The sequence below is a fragment of the Eptesicus fuscus genome, chromosome 15 (genome assembly GCF_027574615.1).
Source record: "Eptesicus fuscus isolate TK198812 chromosome 15, DD_ASM_mEF_20220401, whole genome shotgun sequence".
In the NCBI taxonomy this organism is placed as follows: Eukaryota; Metazoa; Chordata; class Mammalia; order Chiroptera; family Vespertilionidae; genus Eptesicus; species Eptesicus fuscus.
The window spans coordinates 38,015,256-38,037,747 of NC_072487.1; the positions used below are offsets into that span (position 1 = coordinate 38,015,256).

General features: G+C 40.0%; 1 protein-coding gene across 1 annotated transcript in view; it reads left to right on the forward strand.

Annotated features, from left to right (window-relative positions):
- Positions 1 to 22,492, forward strand: part of TMC1 (transmembrane channel like 1) — a 325,206-nt gene that overhangs the window by 297,055 nt on the left and 5,659 nt on the right. The window contains exons 16-18 of the mRNA XM_054727564.1: positions 7,032 to 7,099; positions 13,055 to 13,294; positions 19,319 to 19,444. Of these exons, the coding sequence (XP_054583539.1) occupies positions 7,032 to 7,099; positions 13,055 to 13,294; positions 19,319 to 19,444 (434 nt within the window). The remainder of the gene's footprint in view (positions 1 to 7,031; positions 7,100 to 13,054; positions 13,295 to 19,318; positions 19,445 to 22,492) is intronic.

The window sequence follows — 22,492 nt, forward strand, 5'->3', positions numbered from 1 at the left end:
CCCAGGGTGCTGACAGGGCACTGGCAAGTGCTGGAGCTGAATTCCAGCAAGCTGACTTTCTTTCCCATGACAACAACATGGAAGTCAGGTTTCTTTGTCTTCATCACCAGCTCACTGTCTACGCTCAACCCTGGGTCACCACACTAAGTTCAAAGGTGGCAGCAAGCACATGTCTGTGTTCTAACATACTCCAGCGGCCCACTGTGCCTCTTTTGCAAATAAAACAGTCATCTTGAGAAATATGACCTGGGGGTTGGTTGTACTCATTTGCTTAAAATCCTCCAGTAGCTTATTTAGAAGGAATTCCCAACCCCTGTCTAGGCCCTTTAATTCCTTATATGATCTGTTTCTTTTCTTTTTCTCTGAGCTCACCTCTTACTACTTTTGCTCTTTCAATGTAAAGTCCACAAATGTTGGGATTCTTTCTGATGCTCCGATACAAGATGGTCCTTTCATTGTCACTAGCTATTCCTCCCTCCAGGGATGCACATTCCCAGAATTTGGCATGGCTCATTCCTTTTTGTCATTAAAGATTCAGATTATGTCATCTCTTTAGAGCTCTTCTCTGGCCGCCCATTCTAATGTAGCCTACCAGACACCCTCAGCACACTGTTTTATTTTCTTCATGTGACGCATACCTACTTGACATTTCCCTTTTTAAAAGTGCTTATTATGCATCTCTGTTAGAATGAAAGCTCTATGACACAGAGGCCTTGACCTCTATGCTTAGAACTACTAGTATGCCTGTCACATGGCAAGCATTAGGAGTTGACTGGCTGGTTCAATGTTGAACCTCCTCATTCTAGCACCATCAAGGCAACACCATGCATCTATTGGCAGCTTTCTGCTTGCTTCCAAGCATGGAGTCAGCTCTGGCTTAATGTTTTTGAGCCCACGATGTTTCTTTTCTCGCTAGTGAAGTAATATCCTTTACTGCTGATCTCCCTCCTGTCTCATGCACCAAGTCTCAGGACAAGTCCTACATTCAGAACTGTCTTTAAGACTCCGGGCTAGCTCCTCTGCCTGGCTATCTGACTTTGAAATCGTACCTTCTCTTAGGTCATCTCTATCATCCTCACTGAAAGTGGCTCTCAGACGAGCCAAAAGCAGTTAGGTAATGCTCTTTGGTGACTGATAGTGAGGTAATGTTATAGATCCAGGATGCTGTTGCATTGCTTTCCCGTTCCCTGCTATGAGGTATTCAGCTGGCTTGGTTTCATTTCTGTTTTCCTTGCCTGATTCAGCTTTTCTGATGCAGACATAAAACTTGCCCTTTTTTTTGTGTGTTAGACTATTGCTTAGCTTATGCTTGCTTTTTAGCCCTTTCTTCTTAAGTGCTAGAAAATTTTGCTTTAAATATGAAGTCAATGCAACATGACCTGGATGCATAAACACTGTAATTAAATGATTGATTTATTATTCATTGAGTACTGACAGTGCTCTTGAATTAGTACAAAGTACAGAAAAAACAACAACAACAAGTTTCTGTCTTGGGTTATAGAGAAAGAATTTTCTTCCATGTTACCTTTGGAAAGTGCTTCAGAGAGAAGTTCAGCATTAAAACAAGTTTTAAAGCATTGAAGTTGGATGGTGGATCTCTGATATGGATCCGATTATCATTGGTCCACCAAGTGAACAACTTACACAAATTGAATGCCTACTAGGTGCGAAACATTATGAGCAAATTCTGGTGCTGGGCGACAAAAGGATACAGAGATAGAAAAGATGTAAGTCTTAGGAGAGGTTGCACGCTTGGGCCTGCAAGCTAGATTCACCTTATAGCTGGTTTTTGTCCTTTGGTCTGCAGAGTGATTTGTTTGTTTTTAATGAGCTAACATTTTAGAACTGGAAGATTTACATTTTCAAAATATGGATTTATTGCTTTCCTAATGTAGTGGAAGGACTGGAAACTTTAGACTCATATTCCCACTCCAGAGAAATTGGCAGGAGCTGAAAAACCACTGCCCTCTTCAGTTTTATTCATTCATCAGTTTCTTACATTCCTTACTACTCTTTAATCTTGCAAGCTTCCATTGTCAGTACCTAGCAGAAAATGCAAATGCCATGGGAGAAATCTACTGTGATTGGACTTACAGAGGTGAAGAGTAGAGGTCAACAGAAATGCAGACATGACAGAGGAGGAGGCATTTGAGCCAAGTCTTAAAGGATGATCAGAATTTCAAAGGCTTGAAATGGAAGGAAGCATTCTCAGTGAGGGACAAGGTATAAGACAGGGCCCAGCAGCTGGAAAACATGGGCAGTGCAGGCAGAGAAAAATCTGTAAAATCCACTATGAGTTAAATATGAAAATAAAAATCACAGGTAATCTTACCACTATGGCATTGCTTATTTGGATTATTTGAATCACATAGTATTAACATTTGTTTATATGTAAGTAAACAAATACTGTAGATTCATTATAGATTTTTATAAACATATATTTAAAATGTGTATATATTATAAAGGTATATTTTTATATATTATTCAAATAGATAAAAGACATTTTTATTAAAATATGTATTTAATAATAGTTGCCTGCTTTTTTTCACCTAACAGTGACCATTTTCCTATGCTGTTAACTCTTTTATGACATAGTTTTTAAATGGTTGTGTGATATTCTGTATATGAATATACCATCATTATACATTAAGCTGATCAATGGTGGAACTAAGTCTAGAACCCATGTCTGATCAACTTCAAAGCCATCAACTAGATTTCCATCATGTTGGTTTTCACTGTAATGCTTAACCTTAGACATTTGAAGGACTCTGCCACATGATGACTAATTCATGAGCCAATCTATGGCATTTGCAACGTAAGGTGTTCCCAGGCTTAGACAGGTCACTTGCAGTAGAATAAAGTTAGCAGAAGAGGTTTGGATATAGAATTAGAAGACAAACTGATGTTCTCTAGCTAAGAAGAAGATATTATTTAGCCATCCAGGAAGATGACATGATAAAGAATCAGTAAGAAGTCATGGGTATCCCATGAAGGGATGAGAACATGGGAAAAGGGACAGCACAGGCTGGATTTGAAGTTCCACTTGAATATTGGACAGTATCTGTCTATAGGCAACTAGGATTGAAGTGCAAACCTCAAGGTGTTGAGTCATCCTAGCAGATGAGGCTAGGATTTGTCCTCAGTCAGTGGTTCTCACATATGAGCATATATTAGAATCCCCTGAAGGCAGGATAGGATTTCTGATTCAGGAGATCTGGGTTGGGCCTAAGAATTTACTCTCAAGTTCCCAGGTACAGCTGCTCGCTGGTCTGGGGACCACACTTGAGAAGCATTGCCTTAAAGACACAGGCAGGCCAGCCTGCAGCTCTAAGAGGAGTGGTTCCAACTGTGGGAAATGAGATTTGTGTGAAGAAAGTCAAGCAGGTTGTTGCAATAATATAATTCTATCTGAGATCTTGAATTGCACTTCACAATATTCAGAGGTTGATGATCTGCCCCAAATAGCTAAACTTGCAGAGAATGGGTTTTCCCAGGCTCTTTAGTTCAATGAGCACCATATGTCTTCCCTCTGTCTAGAAGACTGACTAGCCCATCACAAACAAAGATCCCAATATAAAACAAGGTAATTTCCAATCCCTTGACTATTATGGACCTTAGCCCAAAACCAAATGGGCTCCTTGGTTGCTGACCCTTGAAAATCTTATTAGTGAGTTTATTATAAGTATCCCATTTGAAACATTCATTAGCTCAGATTTTAAGAAAACCTTTTTATCCCCCACACTTCATTTACCTTTAAGCTTTTTAGATTTTAGAGGCAATTAAACGCATTGCAAATTGATTTACACTGATGTTATTAAAATAGTGCCTTAAAAATTTAACTATAATATAAACTTCTATGTTTAAAAAATCCATCTCTAAAAGAATGAGCATTTAATTGTGTGTGTGTGTGTGTGTGTGTGTGTGTGTGTGTGTGTGCACGCAAGGGGGTGCCTTCTCGCATTTGTTTTATCTTTAGAGTGGAAGTTTCTGACTTAATGTCTACAGAATTAAATTAATTTCTAAGGTATTTACAGAAAAACAATTCTTTAATAATTGGGTCTAATGTTCAACCAATTACATATTTTAGATTAGAAAGGGATTTTAGAAATTATTTAGAAGTTAGCAAACTCTCTCTAGAAATGGCTGGATAATGTTTTTGCTTCTGCAGGTGTGATATAATGAGAAATGTTTACTTTGGTCTTCATTCCAAGCTCCTGGCGCATAACTCCTAATACCTTTGTAGTTTCATAAGCAATAAAAGTGCTAGGAACATCTTTTGTTCTAATATTGGGTCTTTGACCCTGGTTCCTGACACAGAGCTCCTAAATTTCTTGGAATTTCTCGAGTGATAGGAACATTGTTTGTGGACTTGGAGAGCTTCAGGATGAGGCCTGGTCATCAGAAAGTCCAAGCCATGATTTTAAGCCTCTTCCCCCATCCTCCAGATATGGCTTCTGGGCCATAGTGTGCCAACCCCTAATCTAATTTGTTTAATAAATTTATCTATGAGGAAACTGATGCCAGGAGAGATTAGTGACCGGCCCAGTTCACCCAGCTAGGAAATGGTTGGGCAGAGTCTTACTCTCAGGTCTGCATGCCTGTCAGGTATCTGTATCACCAAGCCACCTGCGATGGTAGGGCTGCTCTATACTCGTTGTCAATTTATGCATCAAAGCTTCTATTCCTCCAGCTGTCCTTGCAGCAAACAGGTACCCTGGGTGTCCTTTGAGCTTTTCTACTCACCTGGTAACAAAAATATCTTATCTCAAATGACCTTTAAGAGGTTTGAGTGCTCGTGAGAATAAAGGGAATGCAGTTCTAAAAGGTTGGATTTTTTTCACTGTCTGTGGTTTATTGGGCTAAATCATGACACTATTCTAAGAGGCCAAGATTTGATTTTGGAACTGACACAGAGCAGAGCTGCGCTAAGTGCACAGATGTCACAGGCCACCCAGCTGAGCATTTGTCAAATGTGTTATGTGATCTCTCAGGGCTCCAGGAGAGGAGAATATATGATCCAGAGCAAAGTTCTCCTGGGGAAGGAGAAAGACTCAGAATTGATGTTTCTCATGATTAGAAGCAATTTCTTTTTCTCCATGAAGGCCATGTTTTTTTCATTGTTTATTTTATAACAAAAACTGTCAACAAAGCCTCCTTTTTTTTTTTTTAGCATCTTATGAATGTTATGGATCTAGATAATTAACAAACATTCTGTATATAATTTAGCAATATCTTGAGTGAATTTGTGCTGAAATCATCCAGGTCATCTTTGTTCTGCCTAGTATAAGAGGCCTATATATTGTTTCATTCTGTATCATTTTATCTTGTAATTTAATCATTCTTGTTATGCCATTTGCTGTTTATCCCCTGAATCTATTAACAAGGCACATTGCTTGTATCTTTCAGTTAACTAGGAGAGTACCACTGCCTTTGGGAATGTGATGAAGTTGACCTAGATTCAAGAATTCTTTAGCAAAGCATCCAATAATTTTTTAGCAAATATCTACCTTCTTACAACTATATGTTTGGGTTCTTGGGTTTGGGAATAACAGAGACACTTTCAGGGTGTGTGTGTGTGTGTGTGTGTGTGTGTGTGTGTGTATTGGGGAGAGAGTTATTATAAGGATACATATGACTTGAAGTTACATGTGCAGATGTCAACATCTGGGATAGTGACAGGGACCTGCCATGCTCATGGTCTCTTGGTCCTTTCAGTTCCAATCTTTTTGCTGTTCTCTTTTTCTCTTGTTACCAATTCCTCAGTCTCCTTCCTGACTATTCTCTATTTTAAATTAAATAGAAGCAGCCCTGCTGTCGTGGCTCAGTGGTTGAGCATCGACCTATGAATCAGGAGGTCACAGTTTGACTCACAGTCAGGGCACATGCCTGGGTTGCAGGCTCGATCCCCAGTGTGGGGCATGTAGGAGGCAGCTGATCAATGATTCTTTTTCATTGTCAATGTTTCTATCTCTCTCTCCCTTCCTCTCTGAAATCAGTAAGTATATAGTTTTAAAAAAATTAAGTAGAAACAAACTTTATTGCCTTTGCTCATTAGCATTTATCCCATTGGTAGAAGCTTTCCTTATAGGATGCCTAATATGTCACCAGGAAGCCTTTGGATGGGCCACCGTAGGACAGATACCTATCTCAGTTCCTATCAATGGCCCCTCTGCACAAAGAACTGCCTGATACTTGCCGCCATAAGCAGGATGGTATTATCCCAGAGACAAACACTGCACAGCCAGTTGAATAACTTCTTTAACTTTTGTTGTATTTCTCTACATTTATTTTATTGTAAAAGAAATTCACATATTTTTATTGAAAAATTTTTTTACAACATATAAAACTTGAAGAAAATAAAAGCTTCAACCCATCCCCAACACAAAATAACTATTGATTTTGTTGAGTACTTCCAAGTCTTTTCTTTATACATAGTTTCATAAAGAGTTCATAAAATAATGCATGTATAATTTTGTATATTTTTCGTTTAATGTTAAAATATAGTTTTCTCTTGTGTATGTAAACACTCTTCCAACAATGATGTAATTAGCTGCGATATATGTCATATTATAGATAAACTTCAGTTACTGAACCAATATCAGATTTTTTGATGGCTTCATCACGGCTTGTTTATGTTTTTCAACATTTAAGATAGCTTTGTTAAGACACATTCTGAGAAGTAGACTTAAGAGGGTCAACAAGAGTGAGGTGTTTAAAGCTTTAAATACGTATCCTTAAATTGTTTTTCTAACAGGCTGCTCTGATATTTACTCTCCCCAGCAGTGTATGAGAGCGCGCCTCACCACGCTTTCACAGCACTGAATGACAGCATTCTAAGATGAGTTTTACAACCCTGAAAAGAGTGCTTTATTACTTAACTTATTGCTAATTATTCATTATATTGATCATCCCGCTATTGTTAAGAAAATAGTTGAGAGCTTAGCCATACTTATGCAGAAGCACAAACCACTTGCCTTGCAATATTTGCCCCATGAGAATACTAATCCAGTGAATGTCTGTGTCTCTCCTAGCCTTCATACACCGAATTTGACATCAGTGGCAACGTCCTCGCTCTGATCTTCAACCAAGGCATGATCTGGTAGGCCAGCTGTTGGGCAGTCTACCACTTTTTGAAAAGCCTCCAAGATCAATATTGCATAAAACACTGGAGCCCGGTGTCAAAGGAGATCACAATCTGTGTCTAAGTCAGCATCTGCCTTTGTAGAATGAATGGCTCTGAATAGTTTACTTTTTTCTTTTTCAAATCTTCAGTCTTGGTCCTCAAAGGTATCTGCCTGTTTGGCCCAGCACTCCTTCATCAAGTGATGGGCATCTGTGTTCTGGTTGGTAGATTATTGGAAAGCATTTTATATTTCCTGTCCTGTGACACTAGGATCTAACAATGAAACATTAATGATCACATTACTACATGTTAAGTATGGGATAAATTAATGTGAGATCTTTCTGAGAAACTGATTTTACCTTGTCATCACTATTGAATACATTTAAAATACAACTTATAGCTACTATTAAAAATAGTATCTTACCAAATCCAATAATTTATAGAGATAAAACATATGTTTTAGGAAGGTCAAGTTAAAAATATGATCGTTATTTTGGAACTTGTTTCACAGGGCCATTTGCACATCAGAATTATTCCTTTTGATGTACAAAGGACTGTCATATCTTTTATCAAATGAAAGTATTCTCTCTGAAAACCTTGACAGGTTAAGATGAATTGATATAGTCAAAGTCATTTTTTTAGTTTAAAAGTTGAATCACAGCATGTAATTCATCTGGGGGCCATGTGTCTTGTAAATCTGTCACTCAACTAAGAGCACGCCAACCCACAAGCAGTTACAATTGACTTTCTTTATTCTGCTGATATATGTCTAATATAATATTGTGCCACTGATCACACCATTGTCCTAGGTACAAGTACCAGTGACTAGTTCAGTTTTTGCACAAGCATCTTATGTTACTCACATCTTTCAACCATGGCTGGCCTGAATTATTAATGAGAGTGGACCTCCTGCAAATGTTAAAATTATTTTACTTTAGTAGTATAAATACCATAGCCAAAGACCCATTCATGCTGCCATGGGGCCTGTCAAATTCCTGGGCCTCATTAGATCAATCACTGCAAAGAAAAGATTACGTTCTCCATTGTCAGGTGTATCTTAAATGTACTTCTTGGTTAAATTCACAAGTTATGGCTCATGTGTCCAAAGAGTCATGAAGGAGTGAAATGCATCCTTTATTCTCCACGCAGAGGAAAGTCAAGGTGGTCCAACGTATGACTAACAGAGAGTCAGGGTAACAGCTTCTGTGGGTCCTGGATCTTTCCTTTCCTGGAGAGGGTTCTGCTGTCTATAAGCCTAATGTGGCTGATTGAGGACTCCAACATTGCTCCTGCAGACGTGAGAAAGCACTGTGTCATAGCAGTTTTAAAACTCCCTGGCTCTTGCAGAGTCCCATAAATCCCTCAGGCCCGGGGTGGCGGGGGGGGCGGGGGGCGGCGGGGGGTGCCATTTGTGCAGACATGTGCTGTCTGTCTCTTTCTTGTTCTTTCAGAATTCAGACAACACATTTGCCTAGAAATTCCTTTTCATTATTAGAAAAGCTGTTATAATGGCTGCCTGATTCGTTTCACTTGCAATTTCATAACTGTTTCTATATATCGCTATTGTTCATATTAACATTCTTAAATATCTAAAAACCTTCTTCTCTCATGGGTAGATCCATTATCAAAATCTCTGCAGTATCATTGCACTATCGCTTTCTATGTATTCATCCTTGAGCTGTTGAGCAAGTCTTGCTTCTGATGAGTCTGAGAAGGACTTTAGAAAGTGAATGTGCTTTTTGAGTGGAGAGTTCCAGAAGCAAAAGAACTGTTACTCACCTTCAGGCCAACCCTTTGTACAAATTCTCTTTTTCTACCTCCCAGGAAGTTGGTGAGGGCGGGGTGTGGAGTGTGCAGCCCACCTTTCGCAGGCTCTCCTGCACAGGGGCACTCACACGCGGTAATCTATTTCATGAGGCATTAGGATCTGATAACTGGGTTTGACCACTTGTTACAGAAACCATCAAAAGAGCACGGGGATTTTGAATCTAATTTCTTTCATTTGTGACTAGAGACATTCAATTACTGCTTTAGGAGTTTCTAAATAGTGGACATTCCTTACTCTGATGTTATTAAAGTCAAACATTTATAGGTAAAAATCAGTTTGTTATGAATTGACTGAAATGATCAGTAAATCTTTATATTACACATTTATTTTGTAAATTTATCTTTATTGTTGGAAGCATTACAGATGTCCCCTTAACTCCCCCCACTGACTTCCCCCTTCCCGCCTCACCCCCCAGATATTCACAGCACTATTGTCTGTGTCCATAGGTTATGCAAATATGCATATAAGTTCTTCGGTTAATCTCCTCCCTCGCCACCCCCCTTTCCTCTGAGATTCCTCATTATTTTTGAAATAGGCAACATAGGCGTTTGTAATCACATTTTTAAGTGACAGAAGCACAAGTTATCTGTATTGTAGCAGGATGCAGAGGTAGCAAAGAACACACAGTGAGAGAGAAGATGGGTTTGGTCATTGCTCCAACATTGCCTCATTGTATACCCTCCTGCCAATCTTTCACCTTTCACTACCTCATTTTCTCAGTTGATCACACGTGAATAATTTGCCTGACATGTACCATGTCACTAGAGTAATAAGAAGAGCTAAATAAAAGAAGCTTTCATCTGCTTTGATCTTCTTGGAAGAAAAGCATTTTATTAGGCTAAGGTATTACTGTGATCTTTGCCTGACAGATGACGGGATCAAGTCTGGGTAAGGGACTTAGTGAGCCAAGCTGATTAGTGGTGAGTCATGAACAATGATAGGGTGAGCATTAAGGTTCTGATATCACTGTGCCAGGACCTGTTTTTCTAGGTTATGACTCTGTGCCATTTGTTCAAAATGCCTATGTGATATTCATTTGGAAATTTTAAAATTTATTTATCTATAGATGTACATACATATGATAAGTGTGTACATATATATACATACAGACAAATGATGCATGTGTGTGTGGGGGTAAGAGATCAACCAAAGGACTTGTATGCATGCAAGTGGACACAGACAGTAGGGAGGTGACACAGACAGTAACCAGTGGACACAGACAGTAGGGAGGTGAGGGCATGTGTTGGGGGGTGGAAGCAGCCAGGGAGAGGTCAAGGGGGGAAAAAGGAGACTTATGTAATACTTTTAAACAATAAAGAATTTAAATTAAAAAAATGATGAATGTATATATATAGATGCAAATATATGTGACTTTAGACAAGTATTGGTCTTGAATTATGTACAAAATTGTGCCCAAGGATAGACTAGGTTGATCAGCAATGAAACACAGACCCAAAAATTAGACTCTGTAAGTCTAATGTGGGCTGATCGAGGGCTCCACTCTTATAAGTTACCCTTTCTTGGAGTCCCACACAGGCAGCATTAGGACCCACCTGGAATATGGCTGGTCAGAGTAGTAAAGAGAGAAGAGAGCGAAAAACACACAGGGCTGTTAGTGTTTCCACCCAGCAGTGAGACACCTCTTCTTTTCTTCTCTTTTTTCTTCTCCCCACATTGGCCCCCCTCCCCCACTCATACCCTCACCCCATGGTGTCTGTCCATTGGTTATGCTTATATGCATGCATACAAGTCCTTTGGTTGATCTCTCCTCCTTACCCCCACCCTTCCCTGCCTTCCCTCTGAGGTTTGATGGTCTGATCAATGCTTCTCTGTCTCTGGATCTGTTTTTGTTCATCAGTTTATGTTGTTCATTATATTCTACAAATGAGTGAGATCATGTCATATTTATCTTTCTCTGACTGGCGAGATACCTCTTTTTTATTACTATTTATTAACCAGGGACTTTTAGAAGGGCTAGAGCAGTGATTTTCAACCTTTTTCATCTCATGGCACACATAAATTAATTGCTAAAATTCTGCAGCACACCAAAATACATATTATATATTTTTTGCCAATCTAACAAAAATAAGGTATATTTTGTTTAATTCACACTAGATGGCTATTGTTGTGTTGGCTGTTGTCATTTTTTTTTTTATTTGACAATCTAAGGGAAAAGAGGTCAGAGGCCCTAACTAAATAGTCAGGTATTGCATGTTTTAAAAATTCTTGCAGGACACCGGTTGAAAACCTCTGGGCTAGAGCATCATCCAAAAGCACATTACATTATGAATATTAGCATTTGGGAATATTATCTAGTGCTTTGTAAGACCTGTACTCACTCACTTGTTCATGCTTTTGTGGTTCTAGATTTTTCTTGCTATTCTGTAACCAAGATACACTGTGATTTTCCAAAGTTTGTTCTCTCTCTCTCTCTTTTTTAATTAATGGAGTTTATACTTTAGAGACATTTTAGATTTGCAGCAAAAGGGAATAGAAAGTGTAAAGTCCTTATATCCCCCTTGCCCTTACATATGCACAGCCTCCCCCATTATCGAATCCACGAGTGGTACATTTGTTACAACTGATGAACTACCTGGACATGTCATTATCAAAAGTTCATACCATTTACTAGTAAAAAACATTAGTTTAACTTCCTACGAAGTATCTTGTCAATTCAATGCAGTGTGTTGAAATATCATTCAGACCTGTTGTGTGGAATCCTTGCAAGACAATATGAATTATGACAAAATTCCACTTTTCAATGAAATTGGTTAATGTTGGGTTGCGCAAGTTCAATTATAGCAGAAACTAATTTCTTCATCCATTCCCCAGATAATATACCAAATTTACATTGAATGGATTAAAATGATAATCCTAACCTGAAATGTTCAGGTCTTTATTATAGTTTGGATAGTTTTAAAAATAGGACTCTGCTTAAACTTCTAAAATAAGTAACATCTAAAACCTCTTTTTGGTTTTGGACTCATTAATTTCTATTAATATGGTTTTAAGGTGCTAATGAATTTTCTCATAAAAAAAAATTAAAATTTATTTTGTTGCAATAACCAATGATGTCATAAAGTGAGAATGACCTTAGAGAAGTTTTCTAAGTGGTTCTTGTTTAAAATACTTTTTTAAGATCTTATATACAAAGCAGTGGATTTCCAGGACAAGCTAAAGTAAAAATATAGACAGATAAACGAAACTGAGTTGTGTTGAATTTTCATCTCAAAACACATAAAGCTTTGCTATGGGATATCAACAAAACATAGCATATTAGACACAAATATATCATTCCCATGAGCTCAAAAACAGCATGCCAGCCACAAATAAAACCATTCAGTGGAAATGCACACACACACACACACACACACACACACACACACACACACATACCACACACACCCTCAAGCATTTTTCCCCCATTCTTGGTTCCAGAAAAGCTGGGGCTCAGCACAGTGGAGTACCACTGAAAGGCACACCTGATTTGCAAAGAGGCCATGTGATATGCTTATATTTTGTATACACAGTCAAATAAACTATATCTTCTCATTCATGGCTAACATCAGAAGGTTCCCAGCACTAGTATTTCCTTGTCTACATAATTTAATAATTTCTCTTTCATTAAACTAAAATTTATTAGCCATGACAAAAGTACTTAATCCAAAGGTGCAGTTTATTTGAATAGAATGAGTGCTTTTTAAGAGTCAGTTATTAAAAAGTTCATTTTTTGGCTATATTAATTATTTATCTGAGTATTAAGGGAAATTAAGTTTATTTTAGAAGTAGGAGACAGAATGAAAATAAATGTCATATGTATATAGTTTCTCTGTTGTAATTTAAAGTTACTAATAATAGTAGATATGATTAGTAATCTATATTGTTTCTATAAAAGAAGTATGTATACAATACCTATAATAATGGGGGAGATGGTAAAAGGTGTATAGAAGATGGACATGCATTATTTATAAAAAGGGCTTGTGTGGTTGAGAGTGGCATTTTCTGCCTTTGGCAAATAAGCATGATGTGAAACAAACAGGTGCTGTGTGGCCTTGTTCTGCAGGGAAGACCTGAATTGACCTGAGTTCTGTTTTCCTTTCTAGGATGGGCTCTTTCTTTGCTCCCAGCCTCCCAGGCATCAATATCCTTCGACTCCACACATCCATGTACTTCCAGTGCTGGGCCGTGATGTGTTGCAACGTCCCTGAGGCCAGAGTCTTCAAAGCTTCCAGATCGAATAATTTCTACCTGGGCATGCTCTTGCTCATCCTCTTCCTGTCCACCATGCCCGTCCTATACATGATCGTCTCCCTCCCGCCATCTTTTGACTGTGGCCCCTTCAGGTTCTTGTCTTTGAAATTCCATTTAGGCATAGTTTTCTTTCAGGTTTGGGGATAGGAATGGTCAGTCATTGTATGAGTTATTTTGGTTGTTTTCAAACAATGGCTATGTTAATTAATTAATTATATGCACACTGACCACCAGGGGGCATTTTGGTATGTAGCATGAGATCCTTTGGGTATTCTGGCTCATTCTGTGTCATGGAGATTCTTAGGTAAGTTCCATCTATTTTCTCATGTGGGAAACATAAAAGGGAAAATGATTTAACTGCTCCAGGCTCTACCCGGGTAAAATATGGACAATCATTCTGAGCTATTTCCATATAAGGAGATAGCAAAGAGCTAGTCTGGAGGTGAAGGTTTTCCTGATGCTGGGCCTTCACATCCAGACAATTAAAGCTATTGCTATGTCTCATGTGGACCAGCACATTGAAAAATAAAATATAATGTAAATAAATATAGCAGACTACCCACATACCACTTATGACATGGAATCATTATCTATACTAATAAAAGGGTAATATGCCAATTAGACTGGGAGACTTTCCGGACGTTCTTCTGGACAAAGCCATGGTGGCGGGCCAAAGTAGAGGCAGTTAGAGGCCAAGAGGAGAGGGCAGTTGTGGGTGACCAGGCTGGTGGGGGGCAGGGCTGTTGGGGGTAAGCAGACCAGCAGGGGGGCCAGTTGGGGGCGAGCAGACCATCAGTGGGGTCAGTTGGAGGTGATCAGGACAGCGGGGGGGTCAGTTTGGAGTGAGCAGGCCAAAGGGGAGGGAAGGTGGGGGCGAGCAGGCCAGCAGGGGAGGCAGTTGGGGGCAAGCACACTGGCACAGGGGGCAGTTGGGGGTGATCAGGCTGGCGGGGGGACATTTGGGGGTGAGCAGGCTGGTGGCGGGGGGCAGTTGGGGGCAAGCAGGCCAGCAGGCAGAGTGGTTAGGGGCAATCAGGCCGGCAAGTGAGTGGTTAGGAGCCAGCAGTCCCAGATTGCGAGAGGGATGTCCAACTGCCAGGTTTAGGCCCGATCCCTGTAAACCGGCAGTAGGACATCCTTCAAGGGGTCCCAGATTGGAGAGGGTGCAGGCCCCACCCCCAACCCCCGTACATGAATTTCGTGCACTGGGCCACTAGTCCTATATAATAAAAGTGTAATATGCAAATCGACCGAACAGCAGAACCATCAGTCTCTGTGACACGCACTGACCACCAGGGGGCAGACGCTCAATGCAGAACCTGCCCCCTGGTGGTCAGTGTGCTCCCACAGGGGGAGCTCCACTCAGCCAGAAGCCAAGCTCATGGCTGGTGAGCCCAGCGGTGGTGGCGGAAGCCTCTCCCACCTCCACTGCAGGCAGACAGTAAGGAGAGAGAGGTCCCGGACTGCGAGAGGCCCAGACTGCAAGAGACTCGGGGGGATCGGGCCTAAGCTGGCAGGCAGACATCCCTGAGGAGTCCCGGATTGCAAGAGGGCACAGGCCGGGCTGAGGGACCCCTGCTCCCCTTTCCCCCCAGTGCACGAATCTCGTGCACTGGGCCTCTAGTTAGATAATAACATAAAGAGGGTCTCACAATTTATAATCCATGCTACATGCCAGTAAAATATTAAAGCTGTTTCTCATATACTTTCTCCCTAAATAACAAGGATAAATCACTCAGGTAGTAATAAAGAGTCAAGAAGGCTCTTTCATCCAAGTTGGAAATGTACCTTCTACAGTTTTCTATGACATCTTTTGCTCTCTGACACTTATCAAGACAGCATCGTTCCCAGGATCTGAAAGATTGGACTTCATCCCATAAAGGGATACATCTCCCACAAGTCCCCCTCAAAGATCTGCATGTTGAGTCACTGGGCAGCGTACATTTGAGTTATTCCTCCTTTTCCATGAAGAAAATATGAATGTGAAAAGCCATGTGAATGTCAACCGTGATGCCATAATGGCTACATATAATTTCCCTGTCATGCCGTCAAACCCAAATTACTAAATTAAAGTCAAAAGGTTTGTTGCCCATCTGCTAAAGTATAAAGGAGGCATTTCACTCTAAAAATAGTTTGAGTTATTATTGCTTTACTGGAAAAGAAAGAAAGAAAATGTTAAGCCAGTGGATTGGGCAAAAACAGCTGGAGGTCTGTCAATTCAGGAAGCTGATGCTGACAAGTCCTATTCATTCACCACCCCCACCCCCCACCCCAGGGGGCTGAAATAAATAATGCAGAGAGTGACATCTGGAGACTAAATATGAAGTTGCAGTCTTGCAGGAGAGATTGGTCTTAATAAATCCTGGATAAATTTCAGAGTACAAAGTTCAAGAGTTAAGCCATATAAATATTTGTTAACTGCAAATTACCCCACAACTAAATATTCAGGATAAGTTTCAGGTGCTGCTAACTTTTAAATTAGAAATTGATCCTTAAGAAAGCATATCAAAGGAACTTAACTGCCTATAAGGGAAACCCCATAACATCAACACATAGCAGGGTGGTGGTTATACAGGTATATTCACTTAAAAATATCATTGAGCTAGACACCTAGAGTGACCGAACAATTTTATATTTTTGAGCTCTAACTCCTCTGCCTCTCTTTATATCGTGAGTTACTGTGGTTGTAATGAACAACAACAACAACAAAAAATCAGTCTGTATCTAAGGCATAATATATGATTTTGAACAAGTATTTTCTAATTGGAAAACTTAGGCAAAATATATATCACTATTTTGAGATAAAAAAATTTAAATATTTTCAATAGAGCATTGGAGAAGGGGTTATCTCTATCCTATTTAGATAGTCTACTTTTTTCCTGCCAGTTTTCTCATTTGGGGGCAAAAGAATATATACTTTAAAAAATTTCTTTGGACTTAAAAGTTTAAAGGATCTCATGCTACATACCAAAATGCCCCCTTGTTCAGCCTTAGAAATTAGGTGAAAATGAAGGAGCCTCATGACTTACCATCCTTAGGGACCCTGAGTTTGAGGCGATTTGCTCAGCCTGTTGAGTAAAGGGTGTCTGGCACTTCCTGGTGCCTGGGCGGGCAGCCAGTTGGCGAATATGCATTTGAAGTAGGCTAATGGAGACACCATCTAGCTGCTCCTAGATGCAGGTATATTTTCAGGTATGGTGGCTACAATAACTAAGAAGATCCATTCTGCAAAGCAATTTGATGAGATAGTTTAGCTTGTTCTGGTTTCACAAGACCTGGCTAGGAAGGGTGAATTTCCCAGAAAAATCATTCCAATAGACTATTAAATGGATTTACCTTAAAACAGTTCAATAATTTAAAAACTATTTCTTTGGTGTTTGGATGAAGAATAATCTTCTAAATGCTTCCCCATATTTCCCGACACTTGATATTCTCCCCCAGCCCTCTCATTAATAATCTTGAAAGTTTTCAACTTCTCTAAGTTCTCATATCCCTCCCTGCTAACAACATGGTAACTATGTATTTACTAGAGGCCCGGTGCATGAAATTTGTGCATGGGGCAGGGGAAGGGGGTCCGTCAGCCTGGCCGGCACTCTCTTGCAATCCGGGACCCCTCAGGGGATGTCCGACTGCCAGGTTAGGCCAGATCCCACAGGGATCCCTGTGTGATTGGGCCAAAACTGGCATTTGGACATCCCTCTCGCAATCCGGGACCGCTGGCTCCTAACCGCTTGCCTGCCTGCCTGCCTCATCACCCCTAACCAATCGCCTGCCTGCCTAATTGCCCCTAACCACTCTGCCTGCTTGCCTGATCACCCCTAACTGCTCACCTACCTGCCTGATCACGTCTAACCACCTCTGCCTCAGCCCCAGCCACTGCGGCTTCATCCGCAAGGATGTCCAGAATGACGTTCGGAAGGTTGTTTGGCTGTCTGGTCTAATTAGCATATTATGCTTTTATTATTATAGATATATTTTCATCTTATTGCAAAGGTGATATGTGTTTATAATAAAAATCCTGGAAATGGTAGAAACATTTTCATATAAAAAAACACAACAAAACAAAACAAAACAAAAAAAACACACAAAACTACCCCAAACCCACAAAGTCCTGACATACCAACTTTCAATAGTTGGGTATTTTGTATTCTGGTTTTCTTTTAATGCAGATTTTAAAAAATAAGTGAGATCATACAATATGTTTAGGTTTATACTGTATTGTGACCCTACTATTACATCACTCATTTGCAATCCTACTATTATATGCACCTATTTTTCTTAATATTGTAGCTGACTCCCAGAGGTGGGGAATGTTTTTATCTTTCTGAGTCCAGAACACTGTAGAGTGTTCGCCAATAGCTTGAATTAATGAATTGTGCACTAAACATGAAGCCAGAAGTGGGGTTAACTTGGGCATAGATTTTCATCCTGCGGAGCTTTCAGTCTCCCTGGAAAGACAGGTGTGCTCTGTACCAGTGTAGGGCGGATGGAGCTATGCTCATGGGAAAACTATAGGGTAAGTGCAGTAGCATCTCACTTGACTTTATGGTCACAGCAGACTGGAAAGGATTTCTGGGAATATTGTGAAGTGACATATGTTGGCTTACCTGTCAGAAAAAGGTATTGCCAAGAATTTATATATGCTTCTTCTATAGTTGGTATAAAATTAAGAGTCTCTACTAGTATTCTTGGTAAGAGACCTGACCTGGAAAAGTTATCTGAGAATCCCCAGAGTTGCCAATAACTTTGCACTTGGGATACACTAGGATGCAAAGAAGACCTTTGTAGGTAGGGAATATTTTGTATAATTCCAATCCCCGATTCCCATTCTAACCACATTCATTTGCACAGCCAGACAAGCTGGAGAAGGGAGAGTAAATTGTTTTATCTTCTCTCCTCGTTTACCTTTTCACAGTGGGTGTATTTCCTATGACTGGGATACAGATATTTGAAGATAATAAACTTTAGTGGAATAAATTGCTATCATCTTAACTTATCTATAAACTTCATTCTCCTTTATGTACCTTAGCCTTTTCTAATTAGTGTGGAGCTCTATAATTTGTGAAGTAAAATTTATACCTCAGTAGTCCAGCCACACTTGAGAAGATAATTGGAGTCATTCTCAGGCTATTGGAAAATATTATTAGATCAGGAGAAAGAAATTGATCTGCACCTTGTGGGTCATGTTCATTTAGTAATTGAGAATGTTTAAAGAGAAAAAAATAGTGAAACTAAGATATTATATTGTGTTACACCAACCATTATTCTGATGATACATAAAACTTGGTGATAAAAACACCTAGGATCTTTTCTGAAAATTACATCTTTTCATAGTAAAATCAATACGCATAACAAAAAATAAGCAGGATGGATATTACTTCATTATTTTAATATTATGTACTAAGTTAAGACAGACATCTGTTCTCATTTTTCTAGTTTATAGTGTTTTGGTCTCATTTTAATGGGTTGAGAATGAGCCCATTTAGGACCTTTGCTTTTAAAGCTCATTTTTCCTTCTCTTCCCATTTTATGTGCTTGGCGATGGAACTGAGTTGGCACTTTTTTAAGACCTGCCCAGAAGAAATACTGAGAGAGAAAGGACTCATCACTCAGTGTGGTTACCTATTAATAGTTCTCATGAAGGAGGTTTGATGGAAAATGAGATAGAAGCTATTGCATGGAAAAGATGTATTGGGTTATTTTTGGATTTGATTCCATTAAGCTATTCCTTATGCTCATCTCCACAGCAAATTAAAAAAAACCGAGCACACTGTTTATTCAGCCCAGAGAGTGTTCTTCTACAAGGAGAGCTGGCTGAGGGGTAGACTGATAAGCTATTTATAAAACATATTTCAATCAAAAGCTTAGACATACAGCTTTTAAAAATTGTCTCCTGATTCTGTGGTGAACTTCCTACAGGCTTTGATTATATGTTTATATTGGAATAAAATTTATCACATCTCATCCATGAGTTATAGTGAAACATCAGATTCCTAACCTTAAAGAGTATTTAGGCAGTGTTTGCAAAAGATTTCTAGTTTTTCTTATTCTTTTTTTCTGTAACCATGGTTCCCATATGTTTTAAATAAAATTATCTCCCTTTTTTTCCCCTCCAGTGGCAAAAATAGGATGTTCGAAGTCATTGGAGAAACCCTGGAGCATGATTTCCCAAGCTGGATGGCGAAGATCTTGAGACAGCTCTCTAATCCTGGACTGGTCATTGCTGTGATTTTGGTTATGGTGTAAGTGCTTTCTCTCCTCATAGAAAGGGCCTTTGTCATGTGCTTCCTGGCTCCCTTTCCATTTCAGCCTTCTCTGCTCTCTCCCTCTCTCCAAGGGATGTGCTACAGCCTCACCAGATTCAGTGCTGATTTACATGGTCGTGAGAGGCTAATGTTTATGAGCTCTATTCAGATCCTCTTGGACATAATTCACAGCCATCTGCATCTGTCTTTGCCTGCCTAGGATTATAAGATTTGTTCCCGAGTAACCAAAATAATTATCGATAAACAGCTAAAAGCAAGGGAAGCATACAGGCTAAATGCTAGATCTAATCAGCACATTGAGCTTCCCCCCACCTCTTCTTGTTCCATAGAGCAGATGGCTGTGAACACACAGAAGTGATGAGCCTGTAAGTTAATATTCCCCTCGGGAATACGTTTCAGGGATCAGGGCTTAAGGGGTCTTAAAAAATCACTGTGTCCTGGTACCTAGGAAGCCATCAGTAACTGTGTGTCCATAGAAATAGAACCAGAGGACCAGAGGGTCTTGGAAAGGTCACCCAGTTGGTCCCTTCAAAGTCAGAGGTGACACTTAGAGGAGAACTTGGGAGGGGGCTTTTGTTTCCATATTCCTTTCACTGGCTTCTGACTCTTGGCCACCACAGATACACTTAGATTCTAAGTGAAAATATATGATTGCTATGGAAGAGCTATCGTTATTCCCCAAGACCTTCCTCAATAGAACGTTTGGAACCGCCACTGCTCTCAGTCAAGGAGGGCACGTATGAAACCATCCTCAGCGACACTAGAAACAAAGCTGACACAAGGGTTGCATTTGTTTCAATAAAAGTAAATCTTAGTGAGACACCTCCCAATGGGTTGAGGTAAATGAGCTGGGTCTGAGGCACCTTGTTCTCATCGCCTTAGTGATGGTCATGGTCGAGGGCCACATCGGCGAAGGCAGGTGTTATATTCTTCAATCGTATAAATTAGAGGGGGGAAGTGATTTTCCCCAGATGAGACCAGAGCAAAATACTAATCGTAGGACGTGGACCGTAAATCCAACATTCACCCCTTTACACCACGACACCTTCTTTGAGGGAGAGGTGCCAGCCTGCGGGGATGATGAAGCAGGAAAACAGATTACCATTTTTAGAGACTAATATTTTTCAGTTAGGTGAAATTGAGCTCAACTTGTTTCATTTCATTTGGATACCTGGAACTTTTCTGCAAAATCCCATTCTAAATTTTAAGAAAGTAAGAGACTATAGCTTAGATATTTCTTTATTCTCACTGGACAGATGACTAGTATCCACTAGAACCTGGGTCATGGGGTGGCATTTAGGATCCGATAGTAAGTCTCTGGTGCAGATGTGTTGGAAAATGACAAGCTGGAGGCAGCCTGTTCCCCCAGATGGCCTTGAAGCGAGTTTTCCTGCTCCATGTTTTCACAAGAGAGCGGCTTCTGAGAACATGTTATGTATCCTGCAGCTTTTAAAAGTCAAAGCGCTGTGATGGTATAAATGAGTTCTCACTTAAAAACACATACACACACACACAAAACTTAATGTCAGATTTTATGACTATATTCTTAACCAGTTGATAGATTTATTTTTAAGCAAAGGAGCAACAGTGTCCCAGTGCCACTAGCTAAGTCTTTCATAAGCTGTCATGGGGTGTGGAAGAGGAGCTAACACGGCCTTTGCTGCAGGCGCTTACCCACATATTAAGTCATTTAACGTGCACAAGACCCTTAAGAAGAAGTTGGCCTTTATTATTGATAGCACATGAAGATCTTCCCCAAATCTAATGGCTAATAAGTGGGTTCAAACCCATGTCTGTTTCCCACCTCTTATTTCCCCCACTCATTTGCAGTACCAAGCACTGAGTTTGGGATGAGTGGGCATGTTCAGGAGGACTGGAAGGCACGTGTCAGGGATACTCTATTCCCAGGGTAAGCAGATTTGTTCTTAAAGGGCTGCAGAGTAGATATTTCAGGCTTTGTGGACCAAGAAGTAAAATTGAGGATATTATGTAAATTCTTACAAAAACCATTCTTCGCTCATGGGCCTGATGACACAGGCCAAGAATCAGATTTGCCCTGGAGGCCACCATTCGCCCACCGCGTACAGTGTGAGTAGGTCTAGAGGAAAGCAGGCAGGATAGAAAAAGGTCAAATAGAGAGACTGCAAGGTTAATTTCAGTTCTCAGGTTCTCATCTAAAAGCCAAATTTCAGTTTTGTTGGTGATTTTATTTTTTAAATCCTGAAGCCTCTTGTTCCACTTTATGGGGCCAAAGCAATTAGGTTGGTTTTTTATTAACTTTAATTAGAGAACGTTACAAGCATTTTGAATTTCCCCAGTCGGTCATATTAAATGATCCTAGGTGGTTTGGGGTAACTGAGTAGAGTTTAGGTTAGCTCTGCAGGAAGTTTTATTCCTTTGGAGATGAGAAAATGATTTATAAAGAATACACATTTAAAGTACATCACAATATGGGAAAAGAAGTGGAGAATAAACAGAGAAATCCAGAGCTGCAAATGACTTGTGAGGTCTCTGAGTTTTCCCTCCTATTCTGGGCACTATTCTAAGAAAAGCTTTATGCTACTACTAGAGGCCCAATGCATGAAATTCGTGCAAGAGTAGACCTTCGCAGCCCTAGCTTCATCCAGAAGGTCGTTCGGAATGTCGTCCAGAAGGGCGTCCGGACGGTCATTCTACTGTTAGGTCATTTGGTCTATTTGCATATTACACTTTTATTATTATAGAGAACACACGCACACGCGCGTGCGCGCACACACATACACACACATTTGTTGAGCACTTACTTTATGCCAGATACTGTACCTAATGCTTTCATGTATGTAATTTCATTCAAACTCCTGCCACTCGCATAGGAGGTAAACAGACTCAGCTAAGCCATATCAGTAATTGTGTTGCCAGCCCCAGATGGCTCACAAAGGATATAATCTGGCACATTGGTGAGCAGAGGAAATGTGTTCAGTATCCAGTTATTTGCAACAAAGAGCAATGCCAGTTACTTCTTTTTTAATTGCATTTTTTCTTTCT